The following is a 12,750-nucleotide window of genomic DNA, read 5'->3' as shown; positions in this document are numbered from 1 at the left end:
AAGTAACTCTAAACACCTGAAAAAGATTCCTGAGGCCTTTAAAAACTCCCAGCCTGGTTCATTACTCAAAACCGCAGTCATGGGTCAGACTGCTGACCTGACTGCTGTCCAGAAGGCCATCACTGACATCCTCAAGCAAGAGGGTGAGAAACAGAAAGAAATTTCTGAACGAATCGGCTGTTTGCAGAGTGTTATATCAAGGCACCTCAGTGGGAAGTCAGTAGGAAGGAAAAAGTGTGGCAGAAAACGCTACACAATGAGAAGAGGTGACCGGACCCTGAGGAAGATTGTGGAGAAGGGCCGATTCCAGACCAAATTAAATTTTCATCTCCATAAAACTTTTCAGCAGATGGAAGCATGAAGTGCTCCAAAATCTTCTGATAGCTGCTGCATTGATCCTGCCCTTGATAAAACCCAGTGGACCAACACCAGCAGCTGACATGGCACCCAGACCATCACTGACTGTGGGTACTTGACACTGGACTTCTGGCATTTTGGCATTTCCTTCTCCCCAGTCTTCCTCCAGAGTCTGGCACTTTGATTTCCGAATGACATGCAAAGTTTGCTTTCATCCGAAAAAAGTACTTTGGACCACTGAACAACAGTGGTCCAAAGTGCTGCTTCTCTGTAGCCCAGGTCAGGCGCTTCTGCCGCTGTTTCTGGTTCAAAAGTGGCTTGACCTTTGACCTGGGGAATGCGGCACCTGTAGCCCATTTCCTGCACACGCCTGTGCACGGTGGCTCTGGATGTTTCTACTCCAGACTCAGTCCACTGCTTCCCCCAAGGTCTGGAATCGGCCCTTCTCCACAATCTTCCTCAGGGTCCGGTCACCTCTTCTCGTTGTGCAGCGTTTTCTGCCACACTTTTTCCTTCCTACTGACTTCCCACTGAGGTGCCTTGATATAACACTCTGCAAACAGCCGATTCGTTCAGAAATGTCTTTCCGTTTCTCACCCTCTTGCTTGAGGATGTCAGTGATGGCCTTCTGGACAGCAGTCAGGTCAGCAGTCTGACCCATGATTGCGGTTTTGAGTAATGAACCAGGCTGGGAGTTTTTAAAGGCCTCAGGAATCTTTTTCAGGTGTTTAGAGTTACTTTGTTGATTCAGATGATTATTTTTATTGCTCGTTCAGAGAACCTTTTCATAATATTCTAATTTTTTGAGACAGGGATTTTGGGTTTTCATGAGCTGTTTGCCAAAATCATCAAAATTAAAACAATAAAAGACCTGAAATATTTCAGTTGGTGTGCAATGAATCTAAAATATATGACAATTTAATTTTTATCATGACATTATGGAAAATAATGAACTTTATCACAATATTCTAATTTTATGACCAGCACCTGTATTTGCTATGTCTTCAGACGCATATAAACTTGAATGGCATCCTGTCCTTAGCTCTTAGAGTTTGTCATGTCTGCCTAGTCTTCACAGCTATAAACACGTTACAGACTTCAAAAAAGGCTTTGAACAAGAGTAAGAGAATGTTTATGGGGAATGTTTTAACCATTCTTCTAGAAATAAGTCAAACACTAATGTTGGACAAGAAGACCCCTGCTCCAATTCAATACAACGCTGTTTTCTCATGTTACTCTGTTGTATGTGTTTTGCTACACCTCATGCCTGTCCAGTCAAATTCACAATATAGTCCATTTGATCAGATTTTTGAATTCCCCTTTATTATAAAAAAAAGTTGTAGGTTTTACACTTTGTAAAAATGGGAATTTACAAGGCCCTTTGGCTGAAAATCCTTCTGAGAAAACAAAAACACTACATAAGAAAATATAATATTCTTTTCTTAATAATAGCTCATTGTTGCTTCCTCTTTTTCATGTTTAGGAAAACAAGTCAAATCCTGCGTAAATGTGGAAAACTGAAAGCATGTTATTTCACCCACTGATTGCTTTAAAACAACATTTGAGAAATGATTCTTTCGTGTTCCTGAATGAAAATCATGTTAGAACCTTTAGTTACCTCATTTAGCCGCTTTGCAAGGCAGTGAAGGGTTTGTGGACAGTGCTTATTTCCTTTCCAAGGGTGTGGAGCATGTCTTTTCCACACCTGAGAAAGAAGATAAAGGCAAACATAATTTTGGCATTCATTGTATTTCTTTTAATAAAGTGACCAACAATATTTTTGAGTCAGACTTGCATCTCTGAATAAAATCTTTGTACAGATCAACCTCTGTCATACCTGTCCAGTCAAATGCTCGCAGGCTACCACCCACTGCTCACAGATGGAGACCCCTGTTCTGAGGTTCTCTCTCACCAATAGAAATGGCTCTTCAAAAAGTTTAAGACCACTCAGCTTCTTCTGGACATACCTTCCTAAAGCTCCACCTGTCACAGGTACAACCACAAAGATAAAAAAAAAGACTAATTTAAGCATACCACGTACAGTAAATGACATTATTAATAAAATAATAGCATTTTCATATTTAAAGAAAAAAATACGTGTCAGCATAAAATGTTAAGTACATGAAGCTGTTTTATGGAAACAAACTCAGTTTTGGTTCTCCAAACTGTCCATTTCAACGATGTAGAGCGGTTTATTAGACTAAATATAAACACAGTAAGATGTCATTTTGCTTTACAACAGCAAAAAATGTTTTTAGTTCCTTGTTTTGGTTCATGTCTGTCAGTGAGACTCCCACCAATAATGTCCATTAGCCGGATCATTCGTAGCTCTGGATAGGGCTGGAAATCTGTCTGTCTCCAAACATCATCAAGAGTATCTTTGCTCTGTTCCACTAGATCCACGACATCCGACATGGACAAGCTGTCAAGACCAACGTATTCCTGGTGGACACACACACACACACCCACACACACACACACACACACACACACACACACACACATATACCATGTGGAGTTTTATTTGCTAAATAAAAAAAATATCTTAGTAATGACAGTGTTTTTATATGTGTACTAAAATCAGACAATTCACATTTTAAGATGTTCAACTTAAAGAAAACGGTTTCATGTAGCAAACTGTAAATGGTTTTGTTTTACTACCTTAACAGTATGCTTGTTATATGATATCAAAAAAAAAAAAAAAACTCCTGCATACCTTTTGTATGGATTTGAACTGCTGTGTGAAATACGATGCCCTTTCTCTCAAACTGTTCTTCTCTGCAGACTCAGAAAGATTTGCCCAAAATTGGAACTCATCATTGGGGGTCAGGATTCCTGCATTAAGTGTTAAAATAATAAAATATCAAACCAAAATAATCATCAAAACAATTTAATATTAACAAATTGATATTTTCTCTTTGTATACTTCATTAGATCTGAATCTACACTGCAAAGCTTTCTCCTTTAGGTGGAGAGCATTTCTTTCAGTGCTTCCCATTATTGAAAATATTATTGAAGGTGTACAGTATATTGCAGATGACCAAGTTTTATTTGATCTTCAGTTTTTTTAAGAATCAATTGATCATTTAAATTTTGTTGAAATACTTGTTTTTTTTTAATAAATAACTTACCAAATGAATAACTCATATCTTATTTATTGTTGTGAGAAATTTACCTTTTGCTTTCTAAAGAGAAATATAACAGAAATCTTGGGTGTCTAGCTGACTATTAAATTGGAGTATAAATCAATCTTAATATTAAATATTAATATCTGCAAATATTATGCAGATGGGTATTCTTTTGTCCTAAAAGGGTTAAAAGGTTAAAGTACCTTTAACCATAAAGGAGCTGTTACCTTGACCACGATATTTCTTTAAATAGTTTATATAAGAACATACCCAGGACATCATCTTCTGTGCGACCCTTCGTGGCAGAAGGTTTATCTCCAGACTGGCGGACCACAGAGCCCAGGCCCGCTTCCAGCTCATTTAGCAGACTTGCGAGCTTAGGGTCGAAAGCTGAGCGCCAGCGCTCATCCTTGAAGAATACAAGGACTTGTAAGAAAAAAAAAACATGCCAATCTCTACTCCTACGGAAGACCGAAATGTAAGAAAATTTAGTCATATATATATATATACTTTAACTCAGAACGATTATTTTTTACTCAGCCAGGAAGGATTTTAAAAAAATGGTAAATGTCTCAAAATGCAATCAAACAATTTTTTTTTTTTGCATGCTGAATTTTTTTTTCTCCCCGATTGCATGACCAACAAGAATTTACCCTGCAACAGTCTATGCATCTTTCTGATCGAAAGATGCATGTAAAAAGCCTAACCTGAAGCAGTACAGGTGCAAAAACCTGCTTTACAGCCTGATAGAGGGTGGTGATGGGAGATTCCAACATGGAGGACACCAAGAGGCTCCTGTGAAGGTTGTCTTCTGTGATCACAGTGGGATGCAGTTTGAAGAATACCAACACCTTCTCTTTGCTATTCCCCTCAGAAGCCTCAATCTGATTAAAAAAGAAACAGTAAGAAAAATGGACTTGAAAAAAGCTTTCAAGTACAGAATAGACATGTAGTTAAATAGATATGAAACAAAATTGAGGTCTCTTAATTACTTTTGCATTCCTTACTAACATCAAATTAAACATTTGTTACTATGTTGGCTTTGTAAAGTTTACTTGTGTAGACATTTTCTGCTGCATTTTGTTTGTTACCTTATTCGACAAGTGAAGCTCATTATTATTTCTGGTAAAGGACAAAATAAATTCATTTCCATCATCCAAGAAGTTGTTCAGCTCTTGGTTGTCAACCAGGGATGATGAAGGTTTTACACCATAGAAGTTTCCAGCAGTGGTCAGGACAAACTTTTTCCGAGGATCCTCTGGACCATGGGGCATTTTTCAGTTCAGTGTTGCGAGCTAATAATGACAAAGCAAAAACATAACACAGTCACACTATCTGAAAGACAGGGTTGGGATTAGATAGGAAATCCCCTGCCACATGTGGAAGATAGGCATTAATACATTATATCAGGGAAATAGAATATAAGTAAAACAAGAAACTCCAATATTATCGCTGAATATGTTGATGGTGACATTAATTCACCCTCATTATTCCTGAATTGTTCTTTTGTTTTATCAAAATGCCCCTAATACTTTTTTGAGCTTTCCCATGTCAGACATTAAACTTAGATCAGGTTTGAGAACTGAGGGCTGTAAAAGCATTTCCAGTATGCATAGAATATTACAGGCAGTTTTTTTTATCCATGTCATCTGAAACTTAATATGCAATGACCTATTGCATCCTAGCAGTAATTTGCAATGGCAATATTGCACTGATTGATATTGCTATGATGATTCTGAGACAATATATTGTGCAGTTCAACCTAATATTGTTTACAACTGTGATGCTCAAACTTTTTACAAGACCAAAGCAATAGTCATTTCAAAGCAATGACTATTGCTGTAACATCAGTGTTAATTTACAAACAAACAAAAATGAATACATTCTTGAATACATTCCACTCTCTCAACAGACACATTTCCACGTATACTTATATCCTACCAAAAGCAAAAACAAGAGAGAGCACTTTCATTCTGATGGTTTTCTCAATGTGACTATGCTTATGGTATAATGGTCCAGGTGTCATCAAAGGCACCACAGTTTAAAAGAGCCAAAGATGTTGCTGCTTTTCTTTTTTTTCTCAATTCTGGATCCAGACATTAAACCTTATAGGGCAAGGGTTTCTTTGAGGTATTTTAAAAATATGTACATTACCGACTAATAAAATGGATCTTGCTTCAGATGCCCTAGCATCGTAATACCCTTCACTTTTTCGAGGTTAAACACAGTTCGAAATAAACAAACTGCACTGGCGGTTTATATGTTAAATCAGTAACCATGATTAATTTCACATCGAGAGAGAAAACATTAGAAGCACAAAAATATTATTGTTTAACAACTTCAAAAGTAATTTCCACTACTAATATGTACTACAAAGCTGTGATTTTTTTTCTGTTTTCACCCGTAGGTTTAAACGGTAACTGAGTCACTACGCTATTACTACAGCAAAGCAATAGCTCTGCATGGACAGCTAACGCCAACGTACTAGCTAACGTTAGCTGTTCTCTTGGAAATAAACATTCATCGTAGGGATAAGCAAGGATAACTGCAACTTGTTAGCAACACGAGAAAGTTTTACTTTTATTTACCTTTTACCTGTAACCGTTGTGCTGTCGCAGCTTTTGAGAATTCAGTTCTTGGTTTGACGCTATGCGCTACAACGTTACCAACAGAGCTTTTCTCAATGCCAGCGTGGTTACTAGGTAGCAACTACGACACGTTGTACCACGTGACACTACGCAAATTTACTAACATCCTTTACGTAGGGCGGGTGCGCAGCTGAGGAGAAGTGCTGTTTCTGCTTGCTGGGTTTCGGTTTGTATTTTTCTTTTTTTATTTACTGGTCGTGGTCTGCGAGTGTAGTCCTAGCAGTTTATTTTAATAGCATTGAAAATATCTATTCTACACTTCCTTTTAATGCTGTTGTTTTTTAGTAACTTTGAACATGTCTTTCCTTCAATAATAGGTTATTTCTTCCTCTGTGAAGGTCAGATTTAGGAAGTACACAATTTACAGGTATCTTATCCTCGTGACTACCAGTAGTTCATTTTTGTCCTCTGTAGAGGACATTTATAAACTTGAATATCTCCCACCCCCTGCATTCTACTGAATTAATTCCTTTTGGTATACAGGTGCTGGTCATAAAATTAGAATATTGTGATAAAGTTCATTATTTTCCATAATGTCATGATAAAAATTAAATTGTCATATATTTTAGATTCATTGCACACCAACTGAAATATTTCAGGTCTTTTATTGTTTTAATTTTGATGATTTTGGCAAACAGCTCATGAAAACCCAAAATCCCTGTCTCAAAAAATTAGAATATTATGAAAAGGTTCTCTGAACGAGCAATAAAAATAATCATCTGAATCAACAAAGTAACTCTAAACACCTGAAAAAGATTCCTGAGGCCTTTAAAAACTCCCAGCCTGGTTCATTACTCAAAACCGCAGTCATGGGTCAGACTGCTGACCTGACTGCTGTCCAGAAGGCCATCACTGACATCCTCAAGCAAGAGGGTGAGAAACAGAAAGAAATTTCTGAACGAATCGGCTGTTTGCAGAGTGTTATATCAAGGCACCTCAGTGGGAAGTCAGTAGGAAGGAAAAAGTGTGGCAGAAAACGCTACACAATGAGAAGAGGTGACCGGACCCTGAGGAAGATTGTGGAGAAGGGCCGATTCCAGACCAAATTAAATTTTCATCTCCATAAAACTTTTCAGCAGATGGAAGCATGAAGTGCTCCAAAATCTTCTGATAGCTGCTGCATTGATCCTGCGCTTGATAAAACCCAGTGGACCAACACCAGCAGCTGACATGGCACCCAGACCATCACTGACTGTGGGTACTTGACACTGGACTTCTGGCATTTTGGCATTTCCTTCTCCCCAGTCTTCCTCCAGAGTCTGGCACTTTGATTTCCGAATGACATGCAAAGTTTGCTTTCATCCGAAAAAAGTACTTTGGACCACTGAACAACAGTGGTCCAAAGTGCTGCTTCTCTGTAGCCCAGGTCAGGCGCTTCTGCCGCTGTTTCTGGTTCAAAAGTGGCTTGACCTTTGACCTGGGGAATGCGGCACCTGTAGCCCATTTCCTGCACACGCCTGTGCACGGTGGCTCTGGATGTTTCTACTCCAGACTCAGTCCACTGCTTCCCCCAAGGTCTGGAATCGGCCCTTCTCCACAATCTTCCTCAGGGTCCGGTCACCTCTTCTCGTTGTGCAGCGTTTTCTGCCACACTTTTTCCTTCCTACTGACTTCCCACTGAGGTGCCTTGATATAACACTCTGCAAACAGCCGATTCGTTCAGAAATGTCTTTCCGTTTCTCACCCTCTTGCTTGAGGATGTCAGTGATGGCCTTCTGGACAGCAGTCAGGTCAGCAGTCTGACCCATGATTGCGGTTTTGAGTAATGAACCAGGCTGGGAGTTTTTAAAGGCCTCAGGAATCTTTTTCAGGTGTTTAGAGTTACTTTGTTGATTCAGATGATTATTTTTATTGCTCGTTCAGAGAACCTTTTCATAATATTCTAATTTTTTGAGACAGGGATTTTGGGTTTTCATGAGCTGTTTGCCAAAATCATCAAAATTAAAACAATAAAAGACCTGAAATATTTCAGTTGGTGTGCAATGAATCTAAAATATATGACAATTTAATTTTTATCATGACATTATGGAAAATAATGAACTTTATCACAATATTCTAATTTTATGACCAGCACCTGTATACAGAGGACATTTAGGGCTTTTCAATGATACCACATGTGAAGGGGTGGGACTTTTGTACGTACCTTTTTCTAATTCAGAAAAATGGCGTTCATCAGTACAAGCACATTTTATGGAGGGAGACAAAGTAAGTGCATAAAACTTTTTATTGTGCAAATTTTGGTTTAAAATGTTGTTGGCATATTCTAAATAAGTCTGTTAGCAGCATATTAAAACATTCTAGGAATTATTTTGACTGTACTTTATCGTAGTATTTAAAAGTTGAAAAATTGTCCTCTGTAGTGGACATTTGTAATTATTTTTCTGTTTTTTCTGTATCCATCCACCCACCCATCCATTCATCCTCCCACCAACCCATCCATCCATCCATCCATCCATCCACCCACCCACCCATCCATCCATTCATCCACTCATTCATTTATCCATCCATCCATCCATCCATCCATCGATCCATCGACTCATTCATTTATCCTCCCACCAACCCATCCATCCATCCATCCATCCATCCATCGACTCATTCATTTATCCTCCCACCAACCCATCCATCCACCCATCCATCCATTCATCCATCCATCCACTGATTCATTTATCCACCCACCCATCCATCCATCCATCCATCCATCCACTCATTAATTTATCCATCCATCCATCCATCCATCCATCCATCCATCCATCCACCCACCCACCAACCCATCCATCCATTCATCCATCCACTCATTAATTTATCCATCCATCCATCCATCCATCCATCCATCCATCCATCCACCAACCCATCCATCCATCCATCCATCCACCCACCCACCAACCCATCCATCCATTCATCCATCCACTCATTAATTTATCCATCCATCCATCCATCCATCCACCAACCCATCCATCCATTCATCCATCCACCCACCCACCAACCCATCCATCCATTCATCCACTCATTCATTTATCCATCCACCCACCCACCCATCCATCCATCCATTTATCCAACCAACCAACCAACCAACCCGGAGAGAACCCACCATACACAGGGAGAACATGCAAACTCTATGCAGAAAGACCCTGGGCCAGGTTCTGGGTTCTTGGCCTTCTTGCTAGGCAACAGTGCTCAGTTTTGTCAATGTGAAATTCATTCTTATCTTGATGTTTGGATATTTTCTTTCGGACAAACTGGTTGCCATCAAGGTTCAATTTCAAATGTATGGGGTTCCGATGTCCACTGTAGTGGACACATGATATTTCAAAAATAAAAACTTTTTTTCCAAAAAAAATGTTTTCAGTATGCTAATTACCTTACACAGAATGTGGAATTTAAAAAAAATGGTGATTGGACAATATTTTTTTTCCTGGTAGTCAGGAGGATATCAAAATATTCTCCCTTCTAAACTCTGAATATTTGCAACTCCTCAAGAGTTACTATGGGACTCTTTATTAATGCTCTTCTAGTTAAGTCAAATCAGTTTTAGTGAACAATAATGCCTTGGCAGATTATGTTTGGAAAATAAATTAAGCAGTGCTCTCTGAGATGGACAAAGTTTAAGAGATGTTTTATTATTATTATTATTATTATTATTATTATTATTATTATTATTATTATTATTATATATTTTTTATTATTTTTATTATTATTATCATTTTATTTATTTATTTTGCTTGTAATGCTTTACATTTCTTCACAACTTACTTTCCCTGAAGAGTATGTGTTCTTTGTAACTTTGAATTTATTCCTTTGTAAGAGGCTGAAAAGTTTGGCTAATGATTCAAGCAAACTAGAATAGTGCCCCAATTCAAAGAAACTAACTTTAATAGTAAATTAATAATCATAGTTGGTAATATGTTGCCATCCAAACATGGATGTATATTTTGATTCCCAGCAATATTATGCGTTTTACAAATGAGAAAGTAAAAATGACAAAATACTATAGTGGGTTTTCCCCTCATCTTTACCCGATCTGTTGATGTGACCTTTAACTTGTTTTACACTCTAGATTCTAAACACTCGTGACTGACTAATGCCGTGAATTCACTGAAATCAAACAAAAATGGCTTTACTGTACTCTTAATATCTTTTGTACATGATGTAAAGGATGCATTAACACCATCCTGCAGATTTCTCACTCAGGTTACATAAATGCATGTCCACATAAAAAGAGTCAAGTGAGGCACCAGATGGCTCAGTGGTAGCACAGGTGCACCATGCACAGAAGCTACATATCTCAATGCTGTTGTCCCCAGTTTGATTCCCGGCCCTGGGCCATTTGCTGGGCGTCTTCCTCTTTTCGCTCTGCCCTTCTTCCTGTCAAGCTAGTGTTGAATAAAGGCCACAAACAGCGTATCAAGATAATCAGTAAACAAAGTGTCAATATAAACTGAGAAGGTTAAGTCACCATCTATAGGAACCGGCCTAGTTTTATAGGAGTCCAATTAATCGTAAACTACAATGTTTGTAAATAGTTATTTATCTGTTCAACAAACAGAAAGACCTGCAAAAGGCCACAATTTATTTGTTCATATAATAATATCCCGCTGATTAGCATTTGAAAAAAAAGGGATATAAATTCATTCTGACTCTAAAAAACCGGCGCCCTTCTGTTTCCAAGTATACAGTGATAGAAAAAGACCCTGAACGTTATTAGCAATTCTTGAAGCTGTTCTTGAATGTCTGATTCAGCTTATTTTTCAGTGAAAACACATGAAATGACAATAATTTCTTAACTTGCAATATCTAACTTGTCACCAAGCTGCAGAATCTCTTATGTTACTACTTGCATGTCAGCCTCAGGCAGCTGCTGAGTGTCATATTTATTTTAAAGTGAAGCTTTGAAACAGATTTTATTGCTCAGGTCAGTGACGTTTTAGCCTGAAGCAGTTTATACACTGCTGATTTATAGTAGGACAAACATTAGCAACATAAATTATCATAAAATTATCTTAAATTGATGCTACCCAACAATCTGACCAAATGTGTGCCAATCCTCAGCGTCATTCACCACAGAAGACTCATTCATAAAATCATTACATGAAATTACATTATTTAAAACATTGTGTTGAAGTCTTTCATTTTTTTTCTTTTAAAAGCAACTCAAGGCCCTATTATTAAATACAGACTGTTATTGATTTATATTTTAACTGTGTGTTAAAGGGTAATTTTATCACTAGATTCTTCCACAACTGGTTCTTTTTAGGACATTCAAGATCTTGATGTTGCCACAAATGAGAAGGAGTTTTACAATCCTGCCTTAGAGATGATTAACAGATACATATCTGTTGCTAATCTCTGGTTTATTTAACATGAATTAAATGCCATAGATTTTAACAAAGATTATAGGAATAGTGTGATTAAGTTTTTCAGATGTTTTGCGGAATCATCATGGATCTGTTTAGTAAAAAGTGGTGACTGCTTTTGATTTTTTCACTCCAAATAATTTATTTTGATCATATTATTTAATTTTTTTGTATGCTTTTTTTTTTAATAATTTTTATTTTAAAGAAATATTTTGGGAGGTTATTATAAAGCAGTTCTGTCGCTTATGTGCTTTATGAATAAGTTTGACATTAGTTTATTTAATCTCTCCTGACATTTCTGTCATGATGTGGTGGTTTGGAGGTGGTGAGATTGAACACGGGGACCCAGGCTGTAGAAGAAATGATGAATTTAATGGTGAAAGCTCAAAACAGTCCAACACAGGCGGCACGGCAGAGAGTTTAGCACACAGCTAATTACCGGTAGCTACTGATTGGCAGAGGACCTAAAACGAGAGCTGAAGCTAACCAGGACTTTACAGTTCTACTGCCGAGCAGACACGTGAGACAACAACTGACATACGACGAATGACATTCGACGAGGACCCGACAAGAGACAAAGACAACAGGTGGGCTTAAATACACAAGGAGGGTAATCAGGTAACTAGACAGACCTGGGAATGGGAAGCAATCAACAAGGAAGACGGGACAGGAACAGGACTAAACACAGAAAACCTCAAAAATAACTACACAGAAAACACAGAACCTAATAATTTCTAAGTGTTTTACAGGCTGTGCTGAAGATGTGTTCACAGTTTTCCATCTTTTTTAGACCAATAAAGCCATTGCAATTAATCCTATTTCAAAGTATAAAAATCACCCACAGCTTCACACTCCTAATACTGCTCGACTGTCTGCCGGTGAGAGCAATGCTGCATATTTCAGGCTGTGATCATTCCTTTTAGATGTTTCATTTCAGTGAGCAAATCCACTCTGCCATTTTTACTTACAGCTAAAAAGTCTTCACTGGACCTCTTACACCAGTAAGCTGGCTTTATGACGCAGGCTCTGACTTAAATTGCAAGTCAAGTGAGGAAGTGAGATCAGGTCACAAGGGGTCAAGTGAAGACACCAACCAAAGACAGACGTTAATATAAACCGCAAACTTAACCACAGAGCTCCATCAGAACAGCCCATTGTATTCTGTGTGCAATTATTCAACTTTGGGTAATAAAGCTGTGCTCTCCACACCAAGTATTTATGTATTCCTTTTATGTGACATGAATAATTAGGCACATATTTTGAAAT

General features: G+C 37.9%; 1 protein-coding gene across 1 annotated transcript in view; it reads right to left on the bottom strand.

Annotated features, from left to right (window-relative positions):
- dync2h1 (dynein cytoplasmic 2 heavy chain 1) overlaps positions 1-6,611 on the bottom strand; it is a 108,828-nt gene extending 102,217 nt beyond the window's left edge. The window contains exons 1-8 of the mRNA XM_014987415.2: positions 6,074-6,611; positions 4,577-4,780; positions 4,193-4,369; positions 3,756-3,894; positions 3,074-3,192; positions 2,655-2,799; positions 2,195-2,340; positions 1,976-2,062 (exon numbers count right to left, since the gene is read on the bottom strand). Of these exons, the coding sequence (XP_014842901.2) occupies positions 1,976-2,062; positions 2,195-2,340; positions 2,655-2,799; positions 3,074-3,192; positions 3,756-3,894; positions 4,193-4,369; positions 4,577-4,759 (996 nt within the window). The 5' untranslated portion in view covers positions 4,760-4,780; positions 6,074-6,611. The remainder of the gene's footprint in view (positions 1-1,975; positions 2,063-2,194; positions 2,341-2,654; positions 2,800-3,073; positions 3,193-3,755; positions 3,895-4,192; positions 4,370-4,576; positions 4,781-6,073) is intronic.
- Positions 6,612-12,750: the final 6,139 nt, after the last annotated feature.

The sequence above is a fragment of the Poecilia mexicana genome, unplaced genomic scaffold (genome assembly GCF_051168715.1).
Source record: "Poecilia mexicana isolate PSO_F unplaced genomic scaffold, ASM5116871v1 scaffold_13, whole genome shotgun sequence".
In the NCBI taxonomy this organism is placed as follows: domain Eukaryota; kingdom Metazoa; phylum Chordata; class Actinopteri; order Cyprinodontiformes; family Poeciliidae; genus Poecilia; species Poecilia mexicana.
Note: the sequence above shows the minus strand (reverse complement) of the source record. Positions and strands in the feature narration are given on the sequence as shown.